This window comes from Hyla sarda, chromosome 1 (genome assembly GCF_029499605.1).
Source record: "Hyla sarda isolate aHylSar1 chromosome 1, aHylSar1.hap1, whole genome shotgun sequence".
Taxonomy (NCBI): domain Eukaryota; kingdom Metazoa; phylum Chordata; class Amphibia; order Anura; family Hylidae; genus Hyla; species Hyla sarda.
In genome coordinates, this window is record NC_079189.1 from 433,288,748 (window position 1) to 433,306,551 (window position 17,804).

General features: G+C 42.4%; 1 protein-coding gene across 4 annotated transcripts in view; it reads left to right on the forward strand.

Annotated features, from left to right (window-relative positions):
- The window catches only part of LOC130282411 (serotransferrin-2-like), a 78,096-nt gene extending 63,259 nt beyond the window's left edge, over positions 1 to 14,837 (forward strand). For all 4 annotated transcript variants that reach the window (XM_056530643.1, XM_056530661.1, XM_056530636.1 and 1 more), the window contains 4 exons: positions 3,658 to 3,740; positions 8,823 to 9,007; positions 11,166 to 11,355; positions 14,684 to 14,837. In XM_056530643.1, coding sequence (XP_056386618.1) covers positions 3,658 to 3,740; positions 8,823 to 9,007; positions 11,166 to 11,355; positions 14,684 to 14,733 — 508 coding nt within the window. In that variant the 3' untranslated portion in view covers positions 14,734 to 14,837. The remainder of the gene's footprint in view (positions 1 to 3,657; positions 3,741 to 8,822; positions 9,008 to 11,165; positions 11,356 to 14,683) is intronic.
- Positions 14,838 to 17,804: the final 2,967 nt, after the last annotated feature.

Sequence of the window (17,804 nt, forward strand, 5' to 3'; positions counted from 1 at the left end):
ACAACGCCAGCAGTAACCTCAAAGTGCACTGAGATCTGTACAGAGCAGGGCCGCCCCAGATCATGTTCCAAGATATGCTTAGTCAAGGTGTATCCTGCAGGCTTCAGAGAAAAAGCAATCAAGATGTACACAGTCTTGGATGAACAGAGTAACAGATCTCTGGCAAAAACAGAGTTCTTTGACCTCTTTGGTGACAAAGGAAGTCCAACTCCATACACCCTGAAGACTTGTTCTGGAGTTGTAGAGACAACAGGGAGAAGAGCAAACAACTACATCATTGAGTCATTAGATGGAAAGACAAAGGTGACTCTTCCTACCCTCATAGAATGTGATGAGATACCAGACGACAGGTCAGAGATCCCCACACCTGAAGTTGCTCGTCATCACCCCCATCTGGTGCGAATAGCAGATCAGATACCAGCGCTAGATCCAGATGCTGCAATCATCCTTCTACTTGGGAGAGATATCCTCAGAGTGCACAAAGTCAGAGAACAGTACAATGGGCCACACAATGCACCATTTGCACAACGCCTTGATCTCGGATGGGTCATCGTTGGAGAAGTATGTCTAGACGGACTCCACAAACCAGAAAAGGTAAATGTCTACAGAACACATCTGTTACAGAATGGTCGTACATCTTGTCTTTGCCCATGTACCAACAGTCTACACATTAAAGAGAGACTTGTAAACCCAATACATCATCCGAGTATCCAGAGGTGCATGGAAGACTTAGCCTCAACTGGAGATACAGATGAACTGGGCTGTAAGGTGTTTGAAAGAACACGAGATGACGACAAGCTAGCACCCTCGGTGGAAGATACTCTCTTCCTTGAGATCATGGACAGAGAAGTCTTCAGAGACAAATCAGGCAGTTGGGTAGCCCCTCTACCCTTCCGGTCACCACGCCATCGCCTTCCTGACAACAAAGTACAAGCAGAGAAACGCTTCACTTCGTTGCAGCACATGCTACAAAGAAAGCCAAATATGAAGAAACACTTCCAAGCTTTCATGCAGAAGATCTTTGACAACGATCAAGCTGAAAGGGCACCACCACTACAAGAGAACCAAGAACACTGGTACTTACCAATATTTGGGGTGTACCATCCTCAGAAACCAGGCCAGATATGCGTAGTATTTGACTCTAGTGCGAAGCACAAAGGCATCTCACTAAATGATGTCCTTCTCAGCGGACCTCACCTGAACAACACACTCCTTGGAGTACTCATCAGGTTCAGAAAAGAACTCGTAGCAGTGACAGCAGACGTACAACAGATGTTCTATTGTTTCCTTGTTCGTGAAGATCACAGAGACTACTTAAGGTTCCTGTGGTATGCAGACAATTACTTTAACAAAGAAATCACAGAGTACAGGATGAAGGTACATGTGTTTGGAAACAGCCCTTCTCCAGCTGTAGCTATCTACAACCTGAGACGAGCAGCACAGCAAGGTGAAAGACATGGTCAAGAAGCCACACAGTTCGTCATGAAGAACTTCTACGTAGATGATGGACTTGCTTCTTTCTCCAGCAACGAAGAAGCTATCAACATCCTGAAATGTACAAGAGAAATGTTGGCAGAATCCAACATAAGACTGAACAAGGTAGCTTCCAACAGCAACAGAGTCATGGAAGCATTTCCAATGGAAGACCGTACTAAAGACGTCAAAGACTTGGATCTAGGAACAGAATCACCACCCTTGCAAAGAAGTCTTGGGATTAGTTGGGACCTGAAGACTGACAGTTTCACCTTCAGGGTCTCCAGAGAAGAGAAGCCATTCACAAAAAGAGGTGTCCTATCTACATTCAACAGTCTTTACGACCCCCTGGGGTTCGTAGCACCCATCATCATGCAAGGTAAAGCTCTTTTGAGACAGATCACTACTGAGCAAGAACAAAGTGACTGGGACGTACCTCTACCTGAAGAGAAGGAAATGCAGTGGAAGTTGTGGAAAGACTCATTGTTAGAGCTTGAACAACTCAACATCCCTAGACCATACGTATCTGTTTCCTTGTCTGCTACAAAGAGAAATATGCATATTCTCTGACGCCTCCACTATGGCTATTGCATCTGTCGCCTACCTTAGGGTAATAGACACTGAGGGACAAAGCCATGTCGGGTTCCTCATGGGAAAATCTAAGCTGGCTCCCAGACCGGCTCACACTGTCCCACGTCTAGAACTTTGTGCTGCTGTCTTAGCTGTAGAGATGGCAGACACGATTACAACAGAACTGGACATCGAGATCCATGCAATTAACTTTTATACAGACAGCAAGATTGTGTTAGGATATATTCACAATGCTTCAAGAAGATTTTATACATACGTGGCCAACAGAGTGACACGTATCAGAAAGTCTACAAGTCCAGAACAGTGGCATTACATCAGCACAGACAAGAACCCAGCTGATCATGGGACAAGACTAGTGCCAGCCGCTGCACTCAAGCAAACTAACTGGTTCGTAGGTCCATCCTTTCTTCGTAAACCAGAAACCAAAAGAACTACTCAGGTAGAGGCCTTTCAGCTCATAGAACCAGATCAAGACAAAGAGGTAAGACCTCAAGTTGCAGTTTGTAGGACTTTAGTTACAAGAGACAGTCTGGGCGCCCATAGATTTGAAAGGTTTTCCAGCTGGAAGTCGCTGACCCGTGCAATCGGAAAACTTATCTGTCTAGCCAGATCCTCCTGCAGAGCTACCAATACTGATCAGCGTAGCAACGACCACCGTGAACAAGCCAAGGTCACGATCATCAGAATCATCCAACAGGAAGTCTTTAAAGAAGAAATCCAAGGCCTTCTGAAAAAGGAAGAGATTTCTCAACACAATTTGCTCAAGGACTTGTACACCAAGCAATGGAAACAAGTTCAAAGTCTTGCAGACATTTTCTGGAAGAGGTGGAGACAGGAATACCTGGTGACACTCCAGCCACGCAAGAAATGGCAAGATGACAAGCCCAATTTACAAGTTGGAGACATTGTCTTACTGAAAGACTCTCAGGCCCACAGGAACGAGTGGCCTATTGGACTCATTGTGGGGACTGATCCTAGTAGTGATGCTAGAGTTAGAAAGGTTGAAGTTAGGATTGTTAGACAGAGCATTCCCAAAGTGTATGCAAGGCCAATTTCTGAAGTAGTTTTACTCCTGTCCAAGGGTTAGTGGCATAACAAAAAGTATACCAGGTGGGGAGTGTGCTGCCTTCGCAATGTATTTTACATGCTTGGCACTCAGCAGGGTCTGTCCCTTTAAGACCCTCCATTTTCTTGAAGCCTAGAGGCGGGCCTTCTCTCTAAAGCCTAGGGCTAGCCCCGGCACGTCTCATTCATTCCAGCTCCAGCTACCACAGTGACCAGATCCACAGGACTTCTTAAAGCTAATACAGACTGCAAATCTGATAAATACCAAAGCCTGTGATTTTACCGCATGTTCATTATATCTCAGTAAAGATAACATCAGTTAAGCAAACCAGCGTGTCTTTCCTTCAGATTCGGTATAAACTTGATGTGAAGCTGTGTCAACGAGACAGCGGAGACATTATAAGCCTAGAATCATAAAAAAAAAAAAATCACCCAATTAAAACACAGTGCACACATATCGTCAGCTTGTCGTTTTTTACATGTACAATGAACTGAACTTGAATTTACATGATCTTGTATTAATTACAGGTGTCTGGTTGGAGACCCAGGTGGACGCAGTTATGGAGATGTTGCATTTTTGGAGCATCACTCCCTGCAAGAAAACATAGCATGTAAGACATCAACTATTACCTATCAAGCAATTGGGAAGTACCAATAAAAGTCAGAAAGTAAGATAAACATTGAAAAAGAAAACATGTTTTGGGTGAAAATGAATGAAAATACAATACAATAGATTTATCCAGACCCAGATTTCATGCTACAGATTGTCAGTTCCATCACATATTTGCCATCTTATTTGAAAAAGAACACCTTTCTAGAAGTTTTATGTGTGAACTTTTGAGTGGTCCTCTTTAAAAAGGTATATATATTATTAAGATAGAGTAACAGCACTTCTCATATAAACAGCAGGTGCCAGTGAAAGACTGAGAGCAATTCATAGTAATTCAATAATCTAAATCCACAGCACAAGCAATAGATGCACCAAAGGTCATAGAATAGTATTATATTGATAGATATTCCATAATAGGCAGGAAAGAAGTGGAGCACTCACCAGGTCAATCGATGTCAGCAAGCTTCTTTATTTCATATTAGCTTGGCAGCATACAAACATGCATGGGAGAGCAGACGGAAACAGAGGTGTGGGGGAGAGGGTTGGGCGATGGTCCGTATCGCGCAATCAGCGCTTCGTCAGGCCCTTTTTATATTAATAGACAATGGTTGTTTTGGTCATCTTGACCTTTCTCTATAGTTAGTCTACAATAGAACAATATACTATTATAATAATTATCACTTTTATCACTTTGTAGACGGTTTAAATAAAAACAAAAATCAGGACACTTACTTTACTAGGTAATACGAAACCTATGGAATACAGTAAAAATCTAACTTACATTACTATGATTATTGCCAGAAAGTCTATAGGATGAAGGACAAATACCATAAAGAAAATACATGTAAATAAAATTTTTTTTTTTTTTTAAGTAATATCATACCATTTTACTGTAAGAAGAGAATCCTATTAAGGGTTTAAAGAGTTTTCACTAAGTTCAGTTACTTTTTATGACTAAAGAGGGGAATTTATTAAGCTGTTTAGATATATTTTTTTTTATCTAAAATTTTCTCAAAAAAAGTCTCAGTCACTTCCTCTACAACTTTTGCTATAGATCATATCTGAACGTGAACTACCATGTGCAGTGCTTTAGACTAGTTTTATGCAGTGGGCACTGATTCATTATCTGCGAAAAAGTCTAAAAAAAAAAGTCGCAGCACCTTGATTTACACACAAACTCACACCATGTCACTTCAGCTCTGGAAAGCAGTCTAAGCGAGTAGCATGGGCGTAGGAGCCAGAAATTCATCAAGTGGCGTGCGACCTTTGGTGAATTTGGAGCAGGAAGGTGTATTCTTAGGTGACTTTTCACATCTATAATAGTACATTCAGTCATGGCCGTAAATGTTGGCACCCCTGAAATTTTTCTAGAAAATTAAGTATTTCTCACAGAAAAGGATTGCAGTAACACATGTTTTGCTGTGCACATGTTTATTCCCTTTGTGTGTATTGGAACTAAACCAAAAAAGGAGGTAAAAAAGCAAATTCGACATAATGTCCCACCAAATTCCAAAAATGGGCTGGACAAAATTATTGGCACCCTTTCAAAATTGTGGAAAAGTAAGATTGTTTCAAGCATGTGATGCTCCTTTAAACTCACCTGAGGCAAGTAACAGGTGTGGGCAATATAAAAATCACACCTGAAAGCAGATAAAAAGGAGAGCAGTTCATAGTCTTTGCATTGTGTGTCTGTGTGCACCACACTAAGCATGGACAACAGAAAGAGGAGAAGAGAACTATCTGAGGACTTGAGAACTAAAATTGTGGAAAAATATCAACAATCTCAAGGTTACAAGTCCATCTCCAGAGATCTAGATTTGTCTTTGTCCACAGTGTGCAACATTATCAAGAAGTTGGCAACCCATGGCACTGTAGCTAATCTCCCTGGGCGTGGACAGAAGAGAGAAATTGATGAAAGGTGTCAACGCAGGATAGTCCGGATGGTGGATAAGCAGCTCCAAACAAGTTCCAAAGATATTCAAGTTGTCCTTCAGGATCAGGGAGCATCAGTGTCAGTGCGAACTATCCGTCCACATTTAAATGACAGCATATGGCAGGAGACCCAGGAGGTCCCCACAGCTTACACAGACAAATAAAAAAAAGCAAGACTACATTTTGCCAAAATGAACTTTTGTAAGCTAAAATCCTTCTGGGAAAATGTCTTGTGGACAGATAAGATCAAGATAGAGCTTTTATTTAATTAATTAATTTATTTATTTATATAGCGCCTACAGATTCTGCAGCGCTTACAATTATGGGGTACAAACAAAGACAAGTATCAGGCAGGCCACGTTTGAAACTATGGATGTTGTTGTTGAGTCTGAGGGATAGCATTCCAGAGAACCGGTGCAGCACGAGTGAAGTCTTGGAGATGGGAGTGAGAAGTTCGGATTATAGAAGATGTTAGTGTCAGATCATTAGCAGATCGGAGAGAACGTGTAGGATGATAGACGGAGGTGAGAGAGGAGATGTAGGGAGGTGCAGCATTGTGGAGAGCTTTGTGTGTGAGACTGAAGATTTTGTACTGTATTCTGGACTGAATTGGTAACCAGTGTAGTGACTGGCACAGGGAGGAGGCATCGGTGTAGCGGCTGGAGAGGAAGATGAGTCTGGCTGCGGCATTAAGGATGGACTGGAGAGGAGAGAGTTTGGAGAAAGGAAGGCCTATTAGTAAAGAGTTACAGTAGTCGAGGCGGGAGTGAATCAAAGCAATAATGAGAGTTTTAGCAGTTTCAGTAGTGAGAAACGGGCGGATTCTTGAAATGTTTTTGAGATGCAGGTGACAAGAACGTGAAAGAGACTGAATATGGGGAGTGAAAGACAGATCAGAGTCAAGTATAACTCCAAGGCAGCAAGCCTGATGCCCGGGAGTGTGCTTTTTGATAAAGCACATGATTCTGCTGTTCAGTCTACTGAAATCTGAGGCCTACAAAGAAAAGAACACAGTACCTACAGTGAAATATGATGGAGGTTCAATGATGTTTTGGGGTTGCTTTGCTGCCTCTGGCACTGGGTGCCTTGAATGTGTGCAAGGCATCATGAAATCTGAGGATTACCAACGGATTTTGGGTTGCACTGTACAGCCGAGTGTCAGAAAGCTGGGTTTGCGTCTGAGATCTTGGGTCTTCCAGCAGGACAATGACCCCAAACATATGTCAAAAAGCACCCAGAAATGGATGACAACAAAGCACTGGAGAGTTCTGAAATGGCCAGCAAGGAGTCCAGATCTAAATCCCATTGAACACCTGTAGAGAGATCTTAAAATTGCTGTTAGGAAAAGGTGTCCTTCCAATAAGAGAGACCTGGAGCAGTTTGCATAGGAAGAGTGGTCCAACATTCCGGCTGAGAGGTGTAAGAAGCTTATTGATGGTTATAGGAAGCCACTGATTTCAGTTATTCTTTCCAAAGGGTGTGCAACTAAATATTAAGTTAAGGGCCCCAATAATTTTGTCCGGCCCATTTTTGGAGTTTGGTGTGACATTATTATGATCAATTTGCTTTTTTTTTTGGTTTAGTTCCAATACACACAAAGGGAATAAACATGTGTATAGCAAAACATGTGTTACTGCAATCCTTTTCTGTGAGAAATACTTCATTTTCTAGAAAAATTTCAGGGGGTGCCAACGTTTACGGCCATGACTGTATACTAGTAAAATATTGATGAATGCCCCTCAAAGTGCTTAAAGGAAAACTGTCACCCTGATCACCCAAACTAAATCCAATACACAGGGTTGTAGTGTATACATATACTTACCAAATTACATCCAGTTGCTCCTGTGATATTGCCTGACGAAAGTCCTGTTCTCAATTTGGTTACTTTCGCGCAGGAGGTGGGGCCCCGATGGCTGTCCGCCCACTGCTTCTTTCTGCCTCCTGAAACAATCTGCCTCTATTAGTATATTCAAATTCTGCGCTGCGCTCTGAGGCAGGAGTGCAAGCGCAGTTAGTTTACAAACAGCTCTCATGTCCTAGTGATGTGAGAGCTGTTCTTGCCAGAGCGCAGTGCTCACATGACATGCAACTCACGTCATTAGGATGTGAGAGCTGTTTGTAAACTAACTGCTCTTGCGCTCCTGCCTCAGAGCGTAGCGCAGAATTTGAGTATACTAATAGAGGCAGATTGTTTCAGGAGGCAGATAGAAGCAGGGGGGGAAAACAGCCATCAGGGCCCCACCTCCTGCACGCAGGTAACCGAATTGAGAACGGGACTTTCATTGGGCAATATCACAGGAGTCACTGGATGGGATTTGGTAAGTGACCCCTCTTTGCACTCCTGGTCACCCACATTCACCTACCCTGTGTATTGGGTTTAGTGTGGGTGGTCAGGATGACAGTTTTCCTTTAAGTGCTTCGCACATGTGACTGTGTAAACTTTAGGCTTTGTTCACACACAGTTTTTGATTTTATTTATATAAAAAAAAAAAATGATTTGAGAAAATTGTTTTTCTTTAGGCCATCTTTTGGCAAATTTTTTAGGCCAATTTTCCGCTTGTATTTTTAGATTTTTTTCTTTTGCTGTAGCAAAAACCTGTAAACCAAAAACACCTGTTTCTGATTCTTATACTTGCCAAAAACTATTGTAATTTTAGTTAACAGCTGAAATAGGGCCAACATTCAATTTTAAAGTCATGTCAAGTCACACCCCCTCCCATAGACTTGCATTGAGGGGGCGGGGAGTGACATCACGATATTCCGGCTCCGTGGTCGTGAGGCTTCAGACACACAGCCTCCAGCGCGGCATGCAGCTGAGACAGGTGGGTGCTGCATGAGAGATAGTGAGGGTCCCCAGCGGCGGAACCCCCGCGATCAGACATATTATCCCCTATCCTTTGCATAGGGGATAAGATGTCTTAGGGCCAGAGTACCCCTTTAAGGCTGGGATTTAATGTGCTTGTATGTGAGCAAACAGCTGATATGCAATGAATTTAACAGAATTCAATTAGAAAAAGGCCTTTTTGCCCATTTTATAAAACAAGGCCTTATTGTAGGTAGAGGGATGTAACAAACGTCTAATAAGAATTTGAAGCAGAAGGTAATAAATATGGTAGATGTCATTGATTATGGACTGAATGTTTCTCCTCAGATCTGGAAAGCTCTGGTTGGGCTCATGGTTTGTCTCCCTCAGACTTTGAGCTTTTGTGTCAAAATGGTGAAAAAGTTCCACTGACAGAATGGAAGCACTGTAACCTGGGAGTGATCCCACCAAGTATAGTGATGACACGTCCTGTAATCACCGCTAAGATCTATGAGTTCTTAATGAAATCACAGGTAATATAATAATCTCAGATGCAGAGAAGAGCTGGAGGAGTAAGGTTGTCGTACTAAAGAGATGTTTGCAGGCAGATTGTGTAGAATTTAAAAGGATCTGACAAAAATCTGTATTGCTATTGGGAGAACTGTATCACAATATCTCCCATCAGAAGAATAGGAATTGGACAGTTTTTACTTCAGTCTATTTGATATAATTGTTGCTGAGATAAACTGCATTAGAGGTGTGTGGTCACTAATTTCTACTATAGATATAATATGGATGCGGTTCAGTTGTACTGTACTGTTAGAGGAAATAGTGTTTGTTTGTACAGTTATGTTATCTCTTTGCATAAAAGAGAATCTGTGAGCTCTAGATCATGCTCAGAACTCAAGTGTCAAAGAGATTGTGAAGATCTACAGGATGCATGCTTCCTCCCTGCCATATATGACGGATGTACAGGGATCCACTTCCAGCACTGAGCCCTGCACATCAATCATGCAGGGAATACATGCTGCGGCTCACCACAGCATATTTCACACTCGAGTTCTAAGCATGATCTAGAGCTGACAAATTTCCTTTAAAGAGGATTTGTGGCCTTTCATGACTAAATAGCCAACTAGATGCTACCTACCAGTTTTGGGCCTGGCTTTGACTGCATATACTCAACATTGTAAGGACACAATACAAACTGGTAACACATAGTTGGCTATTTACTCTTACACTTCTAGTGAGAACAACATGAATGAAACAACACAGGGAAAGGTGTTAAAGAAGTGTTATTTCATGGGAAATACAAGTCTTCAATAAATCAGAAATACCAGTCCCTCTTTAAAAGGGTACTCTACTTCCCCAGAGTAGGGAACATTTTGTTCCGAAAGCTGGGTGCGGGCTGCGGGGGGTCATGATGTCACGACCATGCCCCTCGTGACGTCATGCATGGTGTGACATCACGACCCCCGCACTCAACATTTGGAAGAGGAGTACCACTGGGGCAGTGGAGTACCCCTTAAAAGAGCATATTCTGTCCCTCAGACTCCACCCTAGGACAGTTCACCTTGCATACTTAATTGGTGACCTCATAAGAACCCTCTCCCAGTGCTTACACCTGTGTTTAGTTTTGTCCTCACTCCACCAGCAGGAGAGTGTTGCTTACCTACTCTGTTTCACCTTTTGAGAGGATTTTGGCTCAATTATATATTTTTTTTTCCAGCATGAGGGATTTTGACAGTTCCGCTTCCATATACCTTGCAGAGAGGCTCCAATTCTTGTTCCTGAAATCTGTGATGCAGCATCCTAGTGCATGCTATTACCAAGGAAACTATTACACTGTCAAATATTATGTGCTCAGTGCCTGTGGCACTGGTGTCCTTTACCTGTTCTTAAAGCTTGCCCTTCCTTTAGTTTTTGCTATTTAAATCCTTTAAGTGCTGCCTGAGAAAGAAGAGGAATTACAAAATACCCTCTCATATACCCATACCCCCTCAACAAACTAGTTTTACAGTAATTAATCTCTATTTTATTACAAAGGCGTAAGCTAAAGCTAGTTGAGCTCTCCCAAAGTGGAGTCTGGGGGACAGAATATGCCTACTGTGCTGCCTTCAGACTCTAAGAAAGCAAATAACAGGCAAGACAAATTCTGTCGATTCTGATATTCCGGCAGGCTGAAAGGTTATAAACTATTTAAAAAATATGTAATAAAAAGAGATGTGTTCAGTCAGTGTTTACATAAGGGCAAGAAGACTGTATAGCATTCTCAACCTATTACCACATTCCGGGTGGTGCGCAGTATTGCTACAGAAATCAGTTCAATGTTCCTGCATTAGAATGAAATAACGTCACTCACCCACTGTGGATCTTAAATTCACTTTATTAATCTTCTGTGCATGATAAAAATGCTGCGGGGAGCTGCTTTCAATGGGCAGGGAAGTCACAATCAGCAACAGTTGTTTCTAGCCAGCTAGAAACAGCTGTCGCCAATTGCGGCTCCCCTGCCTGTTGTACACAGCTCCCCACAGCATTTTTTACCATCCATCAAAGATTAATAAAGTGAAGTGATGATCCACAGTGGGTGAGTGACGTTATTTCATTCTATTACTGAAAAACGTAAAAAAAATATTGTGAACTTCTTTGTGCTTACCAGTGGGATTTGTCTTTTATCTAACATTTAATTTATAGGAATATTTGCGATCAAGGAACGACTCCACTTTTGAGCTCTTCAAGTCAGTACCAAAATATGGAGAGGGTGATTTGCTATTCAAAGATTCCACTGCTTGTCTACTTCCAACTGGGCACTATGGGCTTCAAGACATACTAGGAGACAGTTTTATGCAGCTTGCAAACTCAGTGTTTGACTGCACACATGCAGGTACCAAACATCCCTGTACCTATGTCCATCTCTCATCAGAGTTTAATTTTACAACAGTTCACAAAAGTGTCTCATGTTCTGGTGATGTACAAATGTGGACAAAATTGTTGGTACCCTACCGTAAAAAACTGAAAGAAACCACAATGCCCTGAAATAACTTGAAACTGACAAAAGTAGTAATGAAATTTACAAAAGATTAACTAATGAAAATCAGACATTGTTTTTGAATTGTGTTTCAATATAATGACACTGACCTGGACGAAGATGATGGTCCCTTAACTTAAAAGGGGTATTCCAGGAAAAAATGTATTATATATCTATCTATCTATCTATATATATATATCTCAACTGGCTTCAGAAAGTTAAACAGATTTGTAAATTACTTCTATTAAAAAAATCTTAATCCTTTTAATAATTATCAGATGCTGAAGTTGAGTTGTTGTTTTCTGTCTGGCAACTGTGCTCTCTGCTGACATCTCTACTTGTCTCGGTAACTGCACAGAGTAGAAGAGGTTTGTTATGGGGATTTGCTTCTAAACTGGGCGGTTCCCGAGACACGTGTCATCAGAGAGCACTTAGACAGAAAAGAACAACTCAACTTCAGCAGCTCATAAGTACTGAAAGGATGAAGATTTGTTAATAGAAGTAATTTACAGATCTGTTTAACTTTCTGGAGCCAGTTGATAAATAAATATATATATATATATATATATATATATATATATATATATATATATATACACATACATATAAAAAAAAGTTTTTTCCTGGAGAGCCCCTTTAATATTTAGTTGCACAATCTTTTGAGGCAGCCACTGCTATCAAGGGATTTCTGTAACTCTCAATGAGACTTCTGCACTTGTCTATAAGTATCTTGGCCCAGTCCTCATAAGCAAACTGCTTCAGTTGTCTCAGGTGCCATCTCTATACCACATGTTTCACCTTCTTCCACAGATGTTCAATAGGATTCCGATCAAGACTCCAAGAAGGCCACTGCAGAATAGTCCAATGTTTTGCTTATAGCCATTCTTGGGTGTTTTTAGCTGTGTGTTTTGGGTCATTATACTGTTGTATGACCCATGACTTGCGACTAAGACCAAGCTTCCTGACACTGGGCAGCACATACTCCAGAATACCTTGATAGTCTTAAGATTTCATGTGCCAGATGCAGCAAAGCAGCCCCAAAAAAGAACTGAGCTTCCTCAATGCTTCACAGTATGTTCTTTTCTTTGTATGCTTCATTTTTGCATCTGCACAGTATTGCCAAAAAAGCTCCAATTTTATTTAATATATCTAAAGAACATTCTCCCAGAAGCTTTGTGGCTTGTCAATATGGATTTCAGCAAATTCCTGTCATGTTTTTATGATTTGCTTTCAACAGTGTTGTCCTCCTCAGTCATCTTACATTAAGTCCACTTTGGCTCGAACGGCGAATGGCTTAATGTGACACTGATGAACCATGACCCTGGAGTTCACCTCTAAAGTCTTTGAAAGTTTTTCTGGGCTTTTTGTTACCATTCATATTATCTTTCTCTTTGTTTTGTCATCAATTTTCCTTGCAGCCATGTCCAGGGAGGTCGGTTACAGTTCCGCTGACCTTAAATTTCTATATAATATGTGCAACTGTAGTCACATGAACATCAAGCTGCTTAGAGATGGTCTTATAGCCTTTACCTTTAACATGCTTATCTACCATTTTCATTTTCTACACAAAATGATACCAAACAGCGCAGTGAATCAGTCGGCTCTAGGACCACACGGACACTGCAGTCTCCAATAGACTGCAATGTGTTCCGCGAGTATTTCCGCCTGAAGAAAGAGCAACGCGATTCTTCAGGCGGAAATTTCCAAGTGGATTTTCAGTTCACAAATTCCACTTCACAAATTCCGAAGTGTGAATTTAAGGCGAATGACCAGGGAGTCAGGAGTTTGTCTGGCGCAGAGAGGAATGCTGGATGAATGCCTGATGAAACGCGTTGCATCTAATAAATCCATTGATTTTACTTGGCTGTCTGATGGTTCCTCTCTGCGCCAGACAAACTCCTGACTCCCTGGTCATTCGCCTTTGATTCTACACCTATCCAGGAGGGCTGCAGTGGACCTGCCTTCATATCTCTTCTGCTCCTAACCTTGTTGTGTGTGGGCGCACAACCAACTTCGGTAAGCGGCTTGGGAATCACCTTCCCCTACCCCCACCTGCAAGATCTACTGATCCCGCACATGAGGCGCCTTCCTTCCTTTCTCTAGAAGTGTGAATTTGTGAACGGAAACCCATTCACTACACTATACATTTCCGCCTGCAATTTCAAAGCGGAATTGCAGGTGGAAATTCTGTAGTCTGAACCTAGCCTTAGTTTAACATATTCCTATGGTCAAAATTGGAGCCATCATTTTGTCCAGGCCATTATTTTGGTTAACACAATTCATAAGCAATGTCTGATTTTCATCAGTAAATTTTTATTCATTATTACTTTTGTCAGTTTTAACTTCAATTTCATGGAGAATTTTTTTTTTTTTCTGTCCTTAACGGAAGGTTACAATACAGGAATTTAGGTGCTCTACTGTGGTAGATGTAAACAATGACATTAGCTAACCCTCAACACTGATGTTAAAATTGAGACATTAGCCAGTATATCCTTGTATGAAGGACATACCTGAGCCCGCACACCAACACCAAGGTTTCTCAAGTGGCACGGGACCTAACACTAAACCTACCTGTGCGTAGGGCCAGTGGGCAATTACAGCAGCAGCATATTTTTTGCCCATACAGCACAGTTAGGTTAGTGTTAGGTCCCGTGCCACTTGAGAAACCTTGGTGTTGGTGTGCGGGCTCAGGTATGTCCTTCATATAAGGATATACTGGCTAATGTCTCAATTTTAACATCAGTGTTGAGGGATAGCCAATGTCATTGTATACATCTACCACAGTAGTGCACCTAAATTCCTGTATTGTATTCTAATTGTTACACATCCACACCGTCTATCTGGTGTAGGATTCTATTGTGGCACTTGTTGCAGGCATCCTCCATTGTATGCATTTTTATGCTGGGGATCGCCCTTAGCAACAGACCACAAGGGCAGTATCTGCTCCCCCAGTATATATGCACAACTGCATTTGGGGTTGAGCACCTCCAGCCATTTGAGACCACGTCTTTGTTGTTGTTTAAACAGAAGGTTGCCTACAATTTTGTCTATGTCTGTATAAAAGCCTTATGCATATAAGCAGCTAGTATATGGGACAATTACTTATTTTTAATTTTTATATACATAAAATTACACCTGTAAATGTCTCTACTTTTTAGTTATTCATTTTTGATTTCTCTTTTAGGTATCTTAGATTTCTGCACTTCAGATATCTGCACAGATAAGAAGAAATAACTATGAAGTCATATAAGCATTAACACAAATGATGCCAGCTAAACAGGTTTACTGCCTTTGTTCCACCATACACCCCTGTACTCCCAGCATGGTCTACCTTTAAATGATTTTCTTGGATGTGTCCAGGTTACTCCAGTTTGCTTTGCCGATTGATAAAATGTGCCCAGTAAGTCTTTATTAGAGTTGCTATTATAGTAAGGGCTATTGCATACAGCCAAGGGAACATGGCGTCCCTAGAGGAAGAGAAATGATCCCAGGCTCCTGGACACAATAGCGGCCCTTAGGACCATGCGCATGAGGCCTAAAGCTGTCCTTTGAAACTACGGGGGAGATTTATCAAAACCTGTGCAGAGGAAGAGTGGTGCAGTTGCCCATAGCAACCAATCAGATTGCTTCTTTCATTTTCCACAGGCCTCTAAAGAGGCCTGTGGAAAATGAAAGAAGCGATCTGATTGGTTGCTATGGGCAACTACACCACTCTTCCTCTGCACAGGTTTTGATAAATCTCCCCATAAGTGTTTTTACAGCTTACTAAACCACTACTGCTTATATGGGCATTATTAGTCACAATAATGTAACATTCAATGATGGCATGTGAGTGAAGGAAATATCACGTTACAATTTTTCTATGAAATGTTTACATAAAACAGCTTTCAACCTATGTTGCCTTATATACAGTACATCACTGAAGCATATTCAGTCTATATCAGTCGATATTGTTACAGTCATGTGTATACTTTTCAAATACATTCTATTTTGTCACTGAACATAGTTTGAATTTATGCTATTATAAGAGTTACTGTAAAATTTGCACAAACTGTAAACAATCACTGACATTTCAACAAACTTTACAGCAATAAACAGTACTAGTTCGCATATGAAGATCATTCCGTTTTTTCTGGGCCACAATTTTCCTGTGGATCGGCAGGGCTCCCAGTGGTTAGACCAGTGTATACCAACCAGGGTGCCTCCAGCTGTTGCAAAACTACAACTCCCTGCATGCCTGGAAAGCGACCAGCTTGTGGCAAAACTACAACTCCCAGCATGCATGCTGGGAGTTGTAGTTTTGCAACAGCTGGAGGCACCCTGGTTGGGAATCACTGTGTTAGACAAACAACAAACCGCTATATACCTAATCTGTGGGTGCAGTATAGGGAGACATCATGCAGTATAGGGAGTCACCACGTACTGACATAGGATTAAAGATGAAGCCTGCAAAAGGACCAAAACTACAAAAAATTACCACATACAAGTTTTATAACTACAGGTAATCTTTGAAAGAATCACACTTTGCTCCTCAATTGAGAAAATTCACATGACAAAATTAAAATTGAGCAATTCCATGACAAAATCACAATTACAAGTGGTCCCTCAACATACGATGGTAATCCGTTCCAAATGAACGATCGTTTGTTGAAACCATCGTATGTTGAGGGATCCGTGCAATGTTAAATATAGGACGTTATACTCGCCTGTCCCCGCCGTCACTGCTGCCCTGGATGTCGCCGTCCATCGCTGTCGCCGCGTCCCCGGGGTGTCCCCGCCGCTCCGGAACGTCTCTGTTGCCTGGGATCATCGTTCCTCATCGCCACCATTACGTCACTACGCACGCCGCTCCTATTGGATGACGGGACGGCATGCGCAGCGACATGACGACCATGGAGAGCAACGGCGATGCAGGGGATCCCGAAGATGATGTCCTGGAGCGCCGCGGACAGGCAAGTAACAATCACCGGAGCTTACGGGGCACCGTAAACGGCTATCCGGCGGCAGCTGAAGCAGTCTGCGCTGCCGGATAGCCGTTTATGCGATGGCCCCGACATACAAAAGCATCGTATGTTGATGCTGCCTCCAACATGCGATGGCCTCTGAGAGGCCATCGCATGTTGAATTTATCGTATGTCGGGGCCATCGTAGGTCGGGGGGTTACTGTACATTGTGTGAAAGGGTTCTTTTGAAATCCTGCTCACCTAAAGTTAAAGGGGTATTCCGCCCTCCCCAGGATGTTAGATCGCCGCGGTCCCGCTGCTGGGGACCCCGGGGATTGCTGTGTGCGTAATGTCGGGCGATACAGGGGCCGGAGCAGCGTGACGTTATGGCTCCGCCCCTTATGACATCACGGCCCGTCCCCTTAATGCAAGTCTATGGCAGGGGGCGTGACGACCACCACGCCCCTTCCCATAGACTTGTATTGGCGGGGCGGGCCGTGACGTCACGAGGGGCGGAGCCATGACGTAACGATGCTCCGGCCCCTGTATTGCTCGTCATTACGTGCAGAGCGATCTCGCTCTGTGCAGTAATGATAGCGGGGTGCTGCAGCAGCGATCCCCGGGGTCCCCAGCAGCGATCTGACATCTTTGGATAGGGGAAAAGATGTCTAGGGGCAGAATACCCCTTTAATGGGTAAGCTGATATAAGCAATGTTATAGATTAGAGATGAGTGAAGTTACAGTAATTCGATTTGTCACAAACTTCTCGGCTCAGCAGTTGCTGACTTTATCCTGCATAAATTAGTTCAGCTTTCAGGTGCTCCGGTGGGCTGGAAAAGGTGTATACAGTCCTAGGAGAGAGTCTCCAGCCCACCGGAGCACCTGAAAGCTGAACTAATTTATGCAGGATAAAGTCAGTAAACGCCGAGCCGCAAGGTTCGTGACAAATCGAATCACTGTAACTTTGCTCATCTCTATTATAGATGATCAGTGGGAGAATATTCTTCTAGCTTTAACATTCTGAATTTACCACGCACAAAAGCAGTTACAATTGGCCATCATCCAACTTAAACCTATCTAGTATAGTACTATATTTTGTAGTGAAGGTAATTATATGGGGCAGGTAGATATATAGTGTAGGCAGACAGGTATATAGTTTATATACCTGCCTGCCTACACTATATACTTACCTGCCCTGCCCCATATACCTACCTGTACTATATTCCAACCTGCACTATATACTGCTTGCCTGCCTACACCATACACCTGCACTATGTACCTGCCTACCTTTCTTCACTATCTACCTACCTGCTGGACTCAATCTAGTTACTGGAACTCCCTACCTACATACTGGGGGGGGGG